The sequence below is a fragment of the Ursus maritimus genome, unplaced genomic scaffold (genome assembly GCF_017311325.1).
Source record: "Ursus maritimus isolate PB19 unplaced genomic scaffold, ASM1731132v1 scaffold_7, whole genome shotgun sequence".
Taxonomy (NCBI): domain Eukaryota; kingdom Metazoa; phylum Chordata; class Mammalia; order Carnivora; family Ursidae; genus Ursus; species Ursus maritimus.
Genome location: NW_024426885.1, coordinates 29,934,506 through 29,950,099, shown reverse-complemented (window position 1 = coordinate 29,950,099; position 15,594 = coordinate 29,934,506). Strand labels below are relative to the sequence as shown.

General features: G+C 54.5%; 2 protein-coding genes across 8 annotated transcripts in view; one reads left to right on the top strand and one right to left on the bottom strand.

The window, feature by feature from the left end:
- ZFYVE27 (zinc finger FYVE-type containing 27) overlaps positions 1-15,268 on the top strand; it is a 35,999-nt gene extending 20,731 nt beyond the window's left edge. For 3 of the 7 annotated variants that reach the window (XR_005833159.1, XM_040624028.1, XM_040624024.1), the window contains one exon: positions 15,037-15,268. Coding sequence is in view for 5 of the 7 variants with exons in the window: in XM_040624028.1 (XP_040479962.1) it covers positions 15,037-15,107 (71 nt within the window). In the remaining 2 variants the exon portion in view is untranslated. Of the gene's footprint in view, positions 1-8,008; positions 8,499-15,036 lie in introns of those variants that run through there. The other 4 variants (XM_040624026.1, XM_040624023.1, XM_040624029.1 and 1 more) reach the window with 2 other exon arrangements.
- On the bottom strand, positions 6,069-11,315 carry SFRP5 (secreted frizzled related protein 5). Its single transcript, XM_040624030.1, has 3 exons — positions 10,778-11,315; positions 8,598-8,675; positions 6,069-7,144 (listed from the first exon to the last, which is right to left on the bottom strand). Exons 1-3 carry the CDS (start codon positions 11,298-11,300, stop codon positions 6,798-6,800), a joined length of 948 nt encoding a protein of 315 aa, XP_040479964.1. The 5' UTR covers positions 11,301-11,315; the 3' UTR covers positions 6,069-6,797.
- Positions 15,269-15,594: the final 326 nt, after the last annotated feature.

Here is a 15,594-nt window from a genome sequence, read left to right as displayed (position 1 = left end):
GACAGCAGTGATAGCACAGGCCCAGAGGAGAGGCAGCTGGGGCTGTGCCTACGAGTTCGTGGATGGCATGTGTCATGGGTAGCTCAGTTGGAAGGCTGCTCACAGATCATCCAGGCCAACCCCTCACTCCGGGAAGGACACCACATCGTTTGAAGAGGCGTGTTCCCCACGGCATTAGAGGATGGGCCTTCCTCAGAGCAGGAGCGACCTGTGCTAGTCAGGGACAGTCCGGCGGCAGTAAGAAGGAGGCACTGCTGTGGCCAGCCCCATACTTGGCCCTCCTCTCCCGTCAGCGGCAGGCATGGCAGGCGCGCTGGAGTGAGTTGCCACAGGGGCATTGCCCCTGGGCCTTTCTGTGCTGCTTTCCTCTGTAAAATGGACGTGGTAGTGATCTCAACCTTACAGGGCTGCTGTGAGGCGGAAGTGAGATCATCGCCTCGGGGCATGGAGCCCAGGGCCTGGAGCATGGGGAGTGCTCCACAAACGCCGAACTGTTACTGCCATCCTGGTAATCTTAAGGAAAAGACAACTCTGTCCTGGATGGCTTAGAACAGTGTTTGTTTTTTTAAACCAGAGACTAATCTTAGATTATTATTCAGGAAAGAATCTGAGGCCAGAGTGTAGTTTGGAAAAGCAGAGATAATATTATTTTATTTTGGAAAAACAAAATGCATAACGTTGGGGAAGTAGTCTGTGCTACGAGTTGCCTTCGGGACGTGGGATACCGGGACTTGGGAAACACGGGTTTTATCATCGGGTCTTGGATGGGTCTTCCCCCCGCAGGGAAGCGAGGGGGCCACCTTCTTGTCCCTTTACAGTGTGTGTGAGGGCCTCCGTGAGAGCAGGCTGGGGAGGGACCACTTGCAAGTGCAGGTCCCACCGGGAAACCGAAGCCATGGAGGTTGGATTGTCTTGCAGCTGGCTGGGGTCCACAGTGTGGAGAGGACCGAACGTGAGGTGGCCTGGAGGACAGACTGTTCATGGTGAAATTGGATGCCTGATTTAAAAGATGGCCCCAGTTTGCTCTCAGGCACCCATTGGGAGGAATAGTAGCTGGGTTTTGATCCAGTTCTGGTGGCCATTGGGACAGCCAGCCAGCTCCCACAGCCTGGCTTGAGTTGAGGGTTCTGTTGATGTTTTTGTGGTTTGGTAGGGATGGGGAGCAGTCTCTCGTGAGCCCTGGCAGACTTTGGTCCTGGTTTCTGGGATCTTCAGGATTTGTAGTCGTTGATCTCCTGGCCCTCAGAGCTAAAGCCAAATGAAGCTCCATTTTCATGCCCTTGTCTCCATGGAACCTTGGAGGTGCTCCTTTTGAGAGGCCCTGGCTCCAACATCTATCCTATAGCTGGTGGCTAGCTCTGAGATCATAACACCTACGTTTTGTTTTATTTTATTTTATATCTTGGATATTGTTTATTTTATTTGTTTTAAAGATTTTATTTTATTTTACTTGACAGAGAGAGACAGCCAGCGAGAGAGGGAACACAAGCAGGGGGAGTGGGAGAGGAAGAAGCAGGCTTCTGCTGAGCGGGGAGCCCGATGTGGGGCTCGATCCTAGGGACCTGGGATCACGCCCTGAGCTGAAGGCAGAAGCCTAACAACTTAGCCACCCAGGCGCCCCTGTTTTACTAATTTTTAAAAAAAGATTTTGTTTGTCAGAGAGAGAGCACAAGCAGGAAGAGCTGCAGGCAGAGGGAGAAGCAGGCCCCTTGCTGAGCAAGGAGCCCGATGCAGGACTTGATCCCAGGATCCTGGGATTATGACCTGAGCCGAAGGCAGGTGCTTAACCGACAGCCACCCAGGCGTCCCAATACCTATGTTTATTGAGCACTGTGCCAGGCAGTGTGTCATTCTTATTTAAACTTCATGATAGTCCCAAAAGCTAGGTTCTATTATTAACTCCATTTAACTGATGAGTAAAATGAAGGCCTGGAGAGGTTAAGTAACCTGCCCAAGGTCATGTAGCTAGTCATCCATGGAGCCGGGTTGTGAATTGTGCCACAGGTACTTGTAGAGGCTTTATCAGAGAAACTTTGGGTGAACATACAATCCTGGCTGTCACCCTCCCCTCTGTTCTGCCTTGCCCCCACTAGCTCCAAGATCTTCTGAGCCACTGAGCTTACTGGAGGGGCCTGCCCATCCTGAGCCCTAGCAAAGTGGGTTCAGCCTCCAGGGGAACAGAGGCAGCCTTGTGGCAGGAGCTCCCCCCCTCCCAGCACCACCCCCGTTGGTTGGGTCTGTTTCAACACCCCAGAGCAGCACATTCCATTCTTTGGCACAGCTGGGGGTTGGGGATTCCGGATTCCCCCTGGCTGCCCGGTTTCTTCAGGGCCCCAGCAGAGCCTGCTGTCTGGGCTGGGATACTGGGTCCCAGCCACATACATTCCAGCAGCAACCATCCCCCACGTTGGATTTCCCAAGGAGTGAACTTTAGCCAGGATTACAGCCAACTAAACAGTTGTGGGTTGTGAGCTTCCTTTGTGGGGCTCGAGAGCCTGGTTGCTGATGGGGCTGAGAGGGGAGGAGGGGTCAGGGTTGGGCTGCCTTGGGTCAGGAGAAAAGCTGCAGTCAGAGGCTGGCTCATCTGCTGCTGCCAGGGCCCTTGGAGTGGGATCTGAGCAGGGCTCCCAGAAATCTTCCTGTGACGCAGGGTGGCAGAGGCTTTGCTGTCTGTCCCCTCCCCCCCCACTTGACTTTGCCCCCTGCAGGCAGTAGTAGAGTGGTTAAGAACCTGGGGTCAAGTCCTAGTACCACTACTATGTACGAGCTGTGTGTCCTTCAATAAGCTCATTGACCTCTCTGAACCTCAGCCTCCTCATCATTAAAAAGGCCTGTTGGCAGGCTTAAATTAGAATACCAGAGTGAGGGGCACCTGGGTTGCTCAGTTGGTTGAGTGTCCAGCTCAGGTCATGGTCTCAGGGTCATGAGATCGAGCCCCACCTTGGGCTCTGTACTCAGCACAAGGTCTGCTTGAGGACTCTCTCTCCCTCTCCTTCTGCCCCTCTCTGCTCATATGGGTGTGCTTGTTCACCCTCTCACCCCGCCTCTGTAAAATAAATAAATCTTTAAGAAAAAAAATAAGAATACCAGAGTGCTTGGAGTAGTGCCTGCCACCCAGCATGGGCTTGATATTTATTCTAGTATTATATGTCTTCTCCCCTGTGTTGGCTGACATACCCTCCGGGGGTGTATTTTCTGAAGTAAAATGCCAAATGTAGGTTCTGTCCTGAAAGTAACAACTCTGGGTTTTAGATGAGATGTTCCTGTCTCTTCCCTGCCTTCCTGCCAGTAGCGTTTCTTAGTCAGTTAGCAGATCAATTCGGAATGTACTGTTATGTGCAGGCACTGTGCTAGCCAGGTCAAGGCCTTTGGTTAGTAAAAATATTAATTACCATTTAATGAATATCTTCTGAATGCTGGGCACTGGTTCCAGGAACTTTTCTTATGTTTCCCCACTTAATAGAAATTCTTACTCCTTTTTGTAGTTGGGCAGTGTTCCCAATGTCACATGGTCACTGAGTCACAGGATTGGAACCCAAAACTGGGCTCTATTATCTCTTTTCACCTGATCCTGAGTATTTAGCCATCACCCCAGGTCCTTCCTTTTTTTTTTTTTTTTTTTTTTAAAAGATTTTATTTATTCATTTGAGAGAGAGAGAGAGAGAGAGAGAGACAGCCAGCCAGCGTGAGAGGGAACACAAGCAGGGGGAGTGGGAGAGGAAGAGGCAGGCTCCCAGTGGAAGAGCCTGATGTGGGACTCAATCCCAGAACACCGGGATCACGCCCTGAGCCGAAGGCAGACGCCTAACGACTGAGCCACCCAGGCACCCCCAGATCCTTCCTCTTCTTTATCAGAACTCTGATTTTGTACCCAACTGAAACACCTGACTGCTGCTCCCTTGCAACGAGAGGTGGCCATGTGACTTAGTTCTGGCCGGTGAGCTAAAAGTGGAAATGTACCAGGTGGGACTTGTTGGGAAATTACTGTTTTCCTGATCAAAAGGGCCAGAGGCAGCTGACACGCTGTTTTTGCTCCCCTTCCCTGCCTTGCTGCCTGGAATGTGGTTAGAAGTGGGGAGGAGGAGGCACTGTTTGTAACTACGAGAACAGAAGCTACCCCCTGGCAGAGCCGGAAGACAGAATGAGTCTGGGACATGGACCTCCCACCTGTCTGTCTCCAGACCTCTGGTGTGGAGAAGCCCCACTGTTTTTTGGGGTTTCTGTCAGATGCAGTGGTTCGCTGACACACAGCCCAGATGCTTGCTGGGCAGCACCAGCTGTCTGTCTCCACACTGGCCAAGAAGGGAGCGTGTTGTGACTGAAGGAAATGAAGGGCGGGCTCAGGCCTTGTGGGGCCTCCCCTGGTTTTGGGGAGGATTCTTCTTGGCCCCAGGAAGAGACTGCTGGGGGGTCTGACAGCAGATGCTGGGGACAGAGCCGACGTACTGAGCAGAGCCTGACCCCCATGTCGGGGGTGGCTGAGGACTGTCTACTGGGGCTTCCCGGGATGGGCGAGGGGGGGCCGCTCCCCCGCCTGCTCCATCTCACTGGCTGCCAGCACCTGACAAAGGTCAGTATTGTGCTCCTGCCAGAAGGAGCTGGAGTCCTGTGTGTTCAGTGGAAAAATAATCCCTGGTCCTGGTTGACCATGGAAGTGTCCGTAAATATTTGGTCGGGGTAGGAGGCTGGGAGACAAGGGGCAGATTCAGGGAGCTGGTGGGCTGGGCAGGCTTTGGGTGAGGGTGGGTGGCAGTGGCTTCCTCAGAGTTGAGGAGAAACAAGCAGACCCTGCTGCTCCTGACCTGTGGTAAGGCCACCTGACTGCCCAGGGAGGTGATTTATGGGCAGGCTGTCAGACCACCTGTTAGCTCACACTGGCCCCACAGCAGAATTTGGGCCCTTTGGCCTTCCTCGTTTCTCTGTGGCAACATGCTTCTCTAAGAGCCCTGGAAGCCAAGCCCTCACAAGAGAACATGGCTGCATTGTCTCGGAGGAGCAGGAAGCCTTGACCGGACTTGGCAGCTGGACCCTCGCTGGTGAGGAAAGCTGTTCTGGGGGTGTCCCCAGCCCCCTGCTCTGGGTACATCTGCCCTGTCCTTCAGCATCTGCTGACAAACCCCCAGGGTCTCTTTCCTGGCACCACCCTTTCCAAATGCTGGACATTTGAGTGGCAGGAGCCTGTTGCCTCCATTTCAGGCCTTCTCCCCTCCCTGCCGCATTCAGCTCCAGGTTGCAGCACCATCTGCTCTGAGCTCGCCCAAGAAGCCCTCAGTGATGATAGCTGTGTCCTTCCCTGCATGCAGGACAAAGACCCTGCCAGCCTGAGGTCACCGCAGCCCCTCCGCCTCAGCTGCTGGCTTGTCTGGATCGAGGTTTCCACCCCGGGCTGCATACCACCCCAGGGAGCGTCCAGAGATTCCGATTTCTGAGCACCCTCCAGAGATTCCACTGTAATTGCTGTAGAGTGGGGCCCCTGTTTTCCAGAAGCTCTCTAGATGACTTGAAGGTTTATGTGTTAAAATGCGGAGTCTGATACAGTAAGGCCTGGGGTGGGCCTGAGCTTTTATGTGTTTCTAACCGGCTCCCAGGGGATGCTGCTTCTCTGGCCCCCGTGGCATAGGTCTACACCATTATCCCCTACAGGATGGGACCAGTGCCCAGGGCAGTCTGAAAGCGCAATGGGTAGGAGTTGACATGTTTAGGCCCTTGGCTCTTCAGAGTAGTTCCCTGTGGTCCAGCCTTGGGGTCTGAGGAGCAGACATTGCCAGGGACATGCTGCAGGATTGTGGGAGCCTTCTGAGCGTGGGAGAAGGCCGGGGATCTTGGCGTCTCTCTCCCTCTTCAGGAGCAGAAGGACGGTTGTCTCCCTCCCTGAGTGATGGGGATGAGAAGGGTGACCCTCACTCTGTTCTCAGGGGATCCTGCAAGAATGTGGGCATTGCTCTTAGGCATTGCAGGTATGTCTGTGTGGACAGGCCATGGGTTATGACAAGAGCTTCTTTCTAAAAGTCCCTTCTGAACCCCCCCTTTGGGGACCAGGTGACATATAACCTAGTCAAAACCAACTGTTGTTTTTTTTTGATTTAATTAAAAACTTAAAAAATTAGAAACCAAACCTTGCCTGCGTCAGATCTAGTACCTGTGGCCTTGCAGCGGGGGCGATAATTTACTTATCAGGGTCACAGGGGCGTGCGGAGGCTGAGGAATGAACCCCAAAGAGCGGCCCTCTGGGAGGGGGTCTGGGCTGGGCTTCTCTCCAGGCTAGCAGGAATGGAAAGGGGGGAGATGGGGAAGGTGGTGAACTGTCGCTGGAGGGCACTGTGACCCTAATGCCTCTCCTTTGGGGGGACTATGATGACACGAGTGGGCGGGGGGGGGTAGGGAATTGTCCCCAAATAGCTCAGCCTAATACTGGACTTTCCTCTTTAAGGCAAGTCCTCACCACCGACAGAAGGGAGCTGACACCATGGTGCACTCGGGAGACTTCCTCCTCAGGCTTCTCAGAGCCCCTCCACGCTTCCCTTGCTCTCTCCTCCACCTACTTCCCAAATGAAAAAGCTCTGCTCCTAAGAGAAGAGGTCCCCAGGGACCCCAGAACCCCTCAGTCATGGACAGCTCAGGTGCCATGCCCCTTCCTTAGGGCCTGTGCTGGTAACAACTCTGCATGAAACCACTCAGGCAGGGGCTGGGTCAGCCTGGGAATAGGGGTGAAGCCAAGTGGGCAGGAAGAGAGTGTGCCCCAGGGGTGGGGAGAGGGCAAGGCACAACTGGCTGGGTGGGGCAGGGAGGAGCGCCCTTCAGTGGGGTTCAGCGGCCCCATAGAAGAAGGGGTAGTAGAGGGAGCAGGGGTAGGAGAACATGAATTTGACCGCAAACTTCATCTCCTTATTCTTCTTGTCCCAGCGGTAGACGGCCATAAGCAGCAGCTGTCCGTCCACCTTGCGGCCCATGACCAGGAAGCTGCCGGCCAGGCTGTCTAGCTGTGGACAGGGGCAGCCGGCACCGTTCTTCATGTGCAGCACCAGCCTCTTGGTGTCCTTACGCTTCAGGGGGCCTGGCTTGAGTAGCTTCTTCTTTTTCTGGGCTCCAATCAGCTTCCGGTCTCCATTCTCTATCTTGATCTCCTTGATGCGCATTTTAACCACTGTGTGTGTGCGGAGGGGTAGACAGAGGAACAGTGTGAGACTGGGCAGGTTTGCTCAGGATGCTGGTGGGCCCCCAGTTGCTGCCTGTGCCTAAAGTTCTGAGCCTGGGCCTTGGGGAGGTGGACTTCGTGATTCCTGGGGTTGCTTCCAAATGGGATTTCTGGCTGTGTGTGTGTGTGTGTGTGTGTGTGTGTGTGTGTAGCAGTGGTGGGGTGGACTGGTAAATGTTTGACAGCTGGCCCTGGGGAGGGGTCTTGCTCTGTGGCACGTGCTGGTTTCTGTGGGGTAAATGCCCCCCCCCCCATGGCCCACCGCTTCATGGGGCACTGGACTGAAGCATGTACACAACCAGCTCTTGCTGCTGTGAACACACCCTGTAGTCTCCGTGAGACGTAGTACAGGTGGCAGTGTGATGTTTGGTGCTGTGTGTTTTATGTATGAGAGTATGTCTGTGGTGTCTGGAGTGTGGGGATGGGGGAGGTGCTTGAAGGCCAGATGGTGGTCGGGGTGACCGTCCAGGGCACATGAGGTGGCTGTAGAGAACCTAATACATTTGGGGGTTGGGAGTCTGGAGCTTGGGGGGGTCACTTAGGCTAGTCTCCCCGTTCTCAGGCCTTTGGACCCCCATCTCTGGGAGCAACCAGGGAGATGCCAGAGAATGACTGTTCACCCAGAGAAGGAAATTGTAAAATCTCTTTCTTTCAGTCTCTCTCTTTTTCCCCTTACCTACTCTCTTTTTCTCTCTTGGAGACGCGCGTGCGCGTGCACACACACACACCTTGCAATAGGAGTATTCTCTTTCCAGACAGACTAACAACATAAAAGACTGAAGTAAGGATTTCATTGCTATCTCTTTTTTACAGACAGGGAGGCTAAGACACAAAACAGCCACCAGCTTGGCAAAGGCCACATGCCGGGTCGTGTGGTCCTGACTAGACTTGGCTCACTGTCTCAGGAATGGAGAGGCGCCAGGATGAAGGCGTGGGACAAGTGACCGCAGCTCCCCTGGCCAGAGGTGCATCGGGCACCATGCAGAGGTGCCCAGGGGCGAGGGTGCTGCACTTCCATCCTGGGGCCCGGCTCTTTCCCTGATGCCCCCATCCATCTCCAGGCTTAGCTTGCTTCTCCCAAAGAGAATCCAACCCTGGAGGCCCTTTGGTGGGCAGATGCCAACGGAGGGCTGCAGGAGCCTTGGCCAGGGGTGGTTTTGGGGCTCATGGACATGACCTTGAGGGGCTTCTGAAGCCCCTGGGATGACCTACAAAATGAGGCGCATTTCTTTGGCCACATGGTTCATGGGTATGATCAGATTCTAAAAGGGACCCATGATGCAAAAACTGTTAGTATTCACTATGATGGTTGTGGACATGGCTATTTGTGTGTGTGTGTGTGTGTGTGTGTGTGTGTGTGTGTAGAGGAGTTGGGCAGTGGCCACATGGGCTCCACACTCACCGAAGTCGCTGGAACACATCTGCTCCATGAGGCCGTCGGCACTGTGCTCCATCTCACACTGGGCACAGATCTTGGTCACTGAAGAGAGAAGCAGGGTTGGGGTGGAGGGAGGCTGATGAGGGATCAGAGTCCAAAAAGCCGCTCCAGAGTACAGGCCTACCGCACCGAGGAGCCACCTCCCCCTGCCCAGCCTCCACTCTTAGCAGGAAATGGGATGATGGTAACGGTGCTCGCTGAGTAGTTGTGAGGGTCAAAAGAGACAGGGTTGCACGGGGACAAAACCGCCCCAGTGGGTACATTGCTCCATGACCCTGGCAGCTGCCACCATTGATGTGCACTGTCTTCTTCTAAACTTTGTTTCATTTAATCCTTAGCCTATGAAGTAGGTATTATTCCTATTAAAGAAAAGAAAGCTGAGGCCCAGAGTAGCTACCCAAGTCGGCAGCACTATTGCAAACTGAGCTTAGAACTCAGGATTTGTGACTCCCAGGCTGGAGCTGGGATGGGGGTATCTGCAGGGTCTACCTAGGAACACGGTTCGGGCAAGTGGAGAAACAAGCGACACTGGCCAGGCAGGGACTGCAGTAAACTGAGGAGCATTACCCTCTAAGGTGAGCAGCTTAGCATTGCCAGAACTTTTGATTTTCCAAGAGAAGCCCAAACTCTTAATTTTTATATGAGATAGTCTCAGTTTTATTATTGGCCACACAAACCCTTCAGGCTGCCTCTGGTTCTCAGGCCCACACGGCACCTGCTCTCTGTCCCATGTCTCTGCCTCCAGGTGGGGCGCCCCATCATAGGGGATAGCAGGCTTCAGAGAGGGCAGGGCCTGGTGGGATTCTGAGCCCGAGCCCAGGACTTCCCTGCCTCCCAGGCTGTTAATACATGGCTTCCAAGAAAACCAGAAAAGGAGCCGGGATCCCGGCTAGGGACTGCACTGTCTCTGCTTGAGCTGGCTCTCCCCTGCTTCCTGGTCCCATTTCCAACCCAAGAACAGGGGTGTTTCCTGTCTCTCAACACTCCCCAGTCACAGGACCCCTACCCAACTGTGACTCTCAGGAGGGACATGGGGGTGTAGGACCAAGGGCTGTGTGGATGAAGTTAGCCCTTGGGGGGGGTAGGGTGTGTGGAGTCCAGTTGCTTTTTCGGAGTCTGGTCAATAGGAAAATGGGAAAGCAGTGCTGCCCCTTGGGGGAGTCCCAGCATCAGGGGCTCCTTAGACTCGAATTAACTGCCCAAAGCCCTTCTGCTCAGTGCCACTGCTTATCTTCCTGTCCGGTGCCCAGCCCAGGCGTACTCTGTTGGCAAGATGGGGGGCGCACAGTGAAGGGAGGCTGAGACCAGGGAGGAACTAGGGGTAATGGGACTTGGGGTGGGCGGGAAGTGGCACTTAGTATCTCACAGGTTGTTGGAACCTGAGCTCACTTTCTGTATTATTTATGGAAAAACTGAGGCTCGAAGTTAAGCAACTCCCGAAGACTCCTTGTTAGTGGTAGCCTGGCAATCTGCTCTCTCTTCTGCACTGAGCTTTACCCCATGGTCTCCCAACCTGAGGGATTAGGGAAGATAGTGGGAGAATTTAGGGTTCCCAGGTACAGAAAATGGTGTGTGTGTGTGTGTTTGGGGGCAGGGACCATAGCCTGGGAGTGCACTTAGCCCACAGTTTTTCCCTATATCCCTTCTGTCAGCCCTTCTCCCCTCTTGAGGTCCCAACATGGGTGGTGGTGATGCTTATTTTGGTGCCGTGGAGTCCAGAGCTGTGGAGGAGGTGAACGGGCCTGGTCATTGCTTAGCGACCCTGTGCATTCTTGGGCTGAGAGAGGCTGTAAGACATTTATGGGGACGCCCCGGGATGGGGGGACAGCATTGGGGCTACCCAGGGATTCCAGCGTCTTCGGAAGGTGAGCGCTGCGAGGGACGCCAGGGGCGTCTTCAGGAAAGGAGTGGGAATGGAGAGAGCCAGTGAGCATGTCCAGAGCTGCGGGGAGGCACTACTCTGGGAGTCCGAGAAGGCTGGGAGGCTAGGGGTGGGGGGAGGCGAGCAATTCCCGGAGCATGCAGGGTTGAGCGAAGGCGGAGTGCGTGTGTGCGTGTGTGTGTGTGTAAGGGGTGGCACCTCCGGGGGGCTCCCGGGCGCCCGGGGCAGTCGGAGCGCGCGGGGGCGGCGGCGGCGGCGCTACCTGGAGGCGCGGTGGCAGGCAGGTGTCCGAACTGCACAGTGATGCAGAGGTCGTTGTCCAGGGGGAACTTGTGACAGTGCAGCATCTCGGGCCAGGGGAAGCCGTAGGCCTCCATGAGCGGCGCGCAGCCAGCGCGCACGGCCTCGCAGAGCGAGCGACACGGGTAGATGGGCCGGTCGAGGCAGACGGGCGCGAAGAGAGAGCAGAGGAAGACCTGCGTGTCCGAGTGGCAGCGTTTGGCCAGCAGCGGCAGCCAGCTGCTCGCCTGCTGCTTCACCTCGGCCAGGCTCTCGTGCTCCAGCAGGTTGGGCAGCCGCATGCGCTTGTAGCCCACGGTGTGGCAGAGCGGAAGGTCGGCGGGGATGTCGAGGCACTGCGGCGGCTTGGAGTACGAGCGCCCGTGCAGCGGCTCCGCCTGCCAGCCGTAGTAGTCGTACTCCTGCGCGCGGGCCGGCGCCCCGTGCAGCGCCCCCAGCAGCAGCGCCAGCGCGGCCGCCCGCGCGCCCCCCGCCGCCGCCCGCATGGTGCGCGGCGTTCTCAGCTGCCTCGGAGTGCGTCCGCCGCCCCGTCGCTGCCCTGCAGCCGCCGCCACCGCCGAGGTGGCCCGAGTGGTGGCAGCCTTCGCTCCGCTCCCCGGCGCACCGAGTGATCCTGGCACCTCCCACCTCGGGGCTCCGGCCCCGGCCTCGCCGCGCGCCCCAGCCAATCTCCGGCCGCCCGGCCCCCGGGCCCAGGCGTGGAGGCGAGGTGGAGCCCCCTCGGCCCCTCCCGCCGGTTCCCGCGCGTCCCGCCCCGTGCGGGCTTGTGCGCGCCTCTCCCCCGCACCGGCTCCCCTGGCTCCCCTGCCTCCGCGCCGGGCTGGCCTTGCGAGGCTCCCGGGGGCTCCCTCACCTCCCTGGGCATTTCCTCGACGATCGCGTTCTCCATCCTTCCTCCTTATCTCCCTCCGCCACAGCCTCTCCTGTTCCTTTTCTCACTCACTTCACTTGCTTATCTGCCCGTCTCGGCCTTTCCCCCTCCGCTCTGCTTTCTCTTCCCTGACACCTCGGTTCTCCCTCCTGGTAGAAGGCTCCTGGCTGCCTACACCCTCCTGTTCCAGGACGGCAGTTCTTCACCGGGCCATTCTCAAGCATGTGTTTGAGCTCGTGCCTCGTCCGGGCACTGTGCTGCTTGCTTTTGGGGAATCAGAGATGGATCTGACCCAGGACCCCCCACCTCCAGGGACACCGTAGCCTAGTGGGGGCTAAGGTAATCATAACTGCCATTCAGTGAGCTCTAAGTGCCGTAGACACTGCACAGCACTTCACAGCCTTATCGCCGGCTATTTCTATTGATAGCTAATACTTCTTGGATACTTACTGTGTCTGTTCTAAGCACATTGCATAAGTTACCCCATTTAATTCTCACAGTAATGCTATAATAAGGCGAGTGGGTACTGTTATTATCTTCACTTTACAGATAAATGTACCCAGGCAGAGAGAAGTTAAGTGAGGATAGGGGCCAGGACTTGACCCCCGGTGGTCTGGTTCCAGAGTTCAGAACCCGGGTATACCCGGGAGGTCTGGATTCTGAGTCTGCAGGCTGGCTGGCTTTGGGGCCCTTCCAGTGAAGTAACTGGCCCTCAGTCACATAGCTAATGGGTGAGGGAGCCAGGATTTGAATCCAGGTTTGGGCTCCAAAGGCCACGACTTAACTACTTTGCCCTGAGATAAATTCCAACCCAGGCCAGGAAAGGCTGTGGGAGGAGGAAGGAATTGAGGGTGCCCAGGGAGGCATCAGAGAGGAGGTATTCAGGAACCCCATGTTTGTGGTCTTTTCCTTCTGTCTGGGCCCTGCCTTCTGTTGGCTTTCCTGTGGGAGGAGATTTGGAGAAATGCTTGAGGGTGGGGAAGCTGCTTCTTGAGAGCCTGGCCTGAGACCTGACCTCCCCAGACTGTGGGGGGGAGGTCTGCTGGGAAGGTGTCTTGCAGGAGGGCGTGGGGCACTCTGGGGCCTGTCTCTGCCCTTGCCCTCCCCTCCACTTCTGGTCTTACACCTCCTACCCTCTACCCTACTGAATGTTTCCAAGGCTCCTGTCTTCCCCTGGATGTGTCCTTGCAGGGATCGTGGAGAGAGGTGAGGGACCACTCCTCTTCATATTCAGCAGATACACATGAAGCACCTACTGTGTGCAAGGTGTGAGGTGTGCTGTACACACCACAGGTAGGGATCCAGAAATGCAGACGGCATAGTCTCTGCTTTGTCTGATCTAGTGTGAGAAAAAGACAAAAGGCAGGGCAGAGGACACAGAAGGACATTCAGCAGACAGAGCCCAGGGTGGGTTCAGGCGAAAGAGCATGAAGAGGTTCTGTGGATGAGCCCCAGAAGGGAAAGGACCACTCCCTGTTGGCCCAGGCAGCGGAATGTAGTAATGGTGCAAGAGCCTGGACTTTGTAGACAAAAAGAGCCAGGTTGAAGTCCAAGTGCATATTCGCTGAGTGACCTTGGGCAAGTACTTAGCCATTCTGACCGTCCATTTTCTTGTTTATAAAGTGGAACACTCTCAACAGTTACGGTGAGGGGCAAACAAAATGATGCGTGGAGAGAAAGCCTCCAGCACAGTGCCAGCACGCAGTAGGCACCTAGGAATGGAAGGTCTCTAAGGGATGTGTGCCTTAGGGTGGAAATGTGCTGTGTGTTCTGCAGGATCCCTTGGATACCTTGGCCCTGGCTCTGGTTGGGACCCTGAGCAGTAATTCTGTCCCCTGTGCTCCAGCTTACCCTTATCCCCGCTTCAGGCTTGGCAGGGCTTCTGTGCCTTCAGGGGGGCAGTGTGGTCTTGGGCACTAGCAGGGCGTGTTGGCACGCCCCAGGTGACGTGCAAGGTGCAGGCTCCCTAGGCAGCTGGTCGGCCTCTGCTGGTCTTGGCGGCCCAGTGCCTGGCCTGGACAGCAGGAGGCGTTCTTCCTGCTGCTGGTTATGTAAGAGCCGCACGTGGGAAGAGCCAGGTGAGTCGTACCTGGCAGCTCCAGAGTCTCCTAAGGGTAGAGGCGCCTGGCTGGAAGCCGCCTGGAAGAGGAGGATGGGCCATCTTTACCTGACAGCTCTGCCTTGGGGACTCCTGAGGCTCCGTGACACGGTGAGATGAAGGAGGGAAGGCCTTCACAGGAATGCAGCCCAGGTGGGGGCTGTGCCATGGGGCAGTCATTCAGGAAGATCTCCCGCTGCGGCCCGGTCAGTGGGTAACCTTGGCGCTGTGGCCCGAGCGGGAGGAGGCTGCACTCTGATGTGTTGCCTCTTCCTGAAGAGGCTGTTCCAGACCTAGGCGGCTGTGTGGAACCCCTGGCAAGGTGGGCATCTGTCCATCCTGGAGCTTCTGCGGTCTGTCCAGGTGCACATTGCCCCCAGCTGTTGGAAGGGACAATTTGTTTAAAAAAAAAAAAGTGTATTTGTGGTTTGTTGTGAGCAAAGTTCTACCTAGATACCTCTTAGATCAATCTTGCTAATTACGTTATCAAATCCTACATTTTTCTGCCTTTCTATCGCCTGCTTTAGTGATTCTCCTAGTGTAGTCAGGGTTCTCCTGAGGGTCCCCGAGTCCTTTTCAGGGAGTCTCCAAGGTCAAAATTATATGCAGTTCAAAGATCCACTCTGAGTACAGATAGATCAGTGGATGGTAAGGTAACAGAGTAAGAGAAGTTTACGGGTACGGATTCAGTCCTACACTACAAGCATCATTTAAGGAACGGCCGCGAGGCAATTTTTAATACTATCGAAGAGGAATATCTATAGTGTCTGAAAAGGCTGTTAAAATAGTCTCTGTCGCAGCTACAGTTCTGTGTGAGGCCACATTTTCTTCATACACTGCGACCAAAACAACCTGTAGCGGCAGACTGAGTGCGGAAGGAGGCATGAAAATCTGAGTCTGTTAAGCCAGATGTGAAAGAGATTTGCAAAAATTAAGACAATGCTACTCTTTTCACTATTTTTTTTGTTTTGTGAAATATAGTTATTTTTCACAGAATTTGTTATTTATGTTCACACACACTGGGTCTATTTTTGTTACTTTAAATAAGTTAATAAATGGAATGTTGCTCAGTTTTAATTTTAAACATGGTAAATGTTAGTAGGTGTAAAAGCATGTGAAGAAAAGGTCTTTAATCTAAAAGCCTCAATCATTTTTAAGAGTGTAAAGGGTTCCTGAGACCAGAAAGTTTAAGAACTGCTGGTTTACTTACTCTGTTCATTTCATTTCTTCTCTCTCTCTCTTTTTTTTATAGTAATCCCTATACCCAGTGTGGGGCTGGAACTCACAACTCCGAGATCAAGAGTTGCACGCTCTACCGACTGAGCCAGCCAGGTGCCCCTATTCTATTCGTTTCTGATAGAGGTGTATAAAATCTACGTTGATTGTGGGTTTACTATTTTTTCCTTTTTTTTTTTTTTGGAATCAGTTTTGCTTTATATACTCTGAAGCCGTGTTGTTATGAGCATAAAGGTTCATGACCATTATATATTCTGGTTGGACTATAATTTCTACCTGTATGAAATAGCCTTCTTCATTCGTTTTAATGCTTTGGTCTCAGGAATAATCATTCCATGAATGAACGTTTAACTAGAGCCTGCTCTGGGCCAGACATACACATGAGACAGTCTCGGTTCCTGTCCACGTGGAGAACAGGGACACACGAAGGCACTGTAGCGTGGCAGGAAGAGTCTGGGCTTTGTGTCAGATTGACCGGTGGTGAATTCTGGCCACTTGCTAGTTGTGTGTCTTTGGACCTATGTCTCTTGAAATTGAACCTTAATTTCTTCGTGTGTAGAATGAGGTGAAGAAC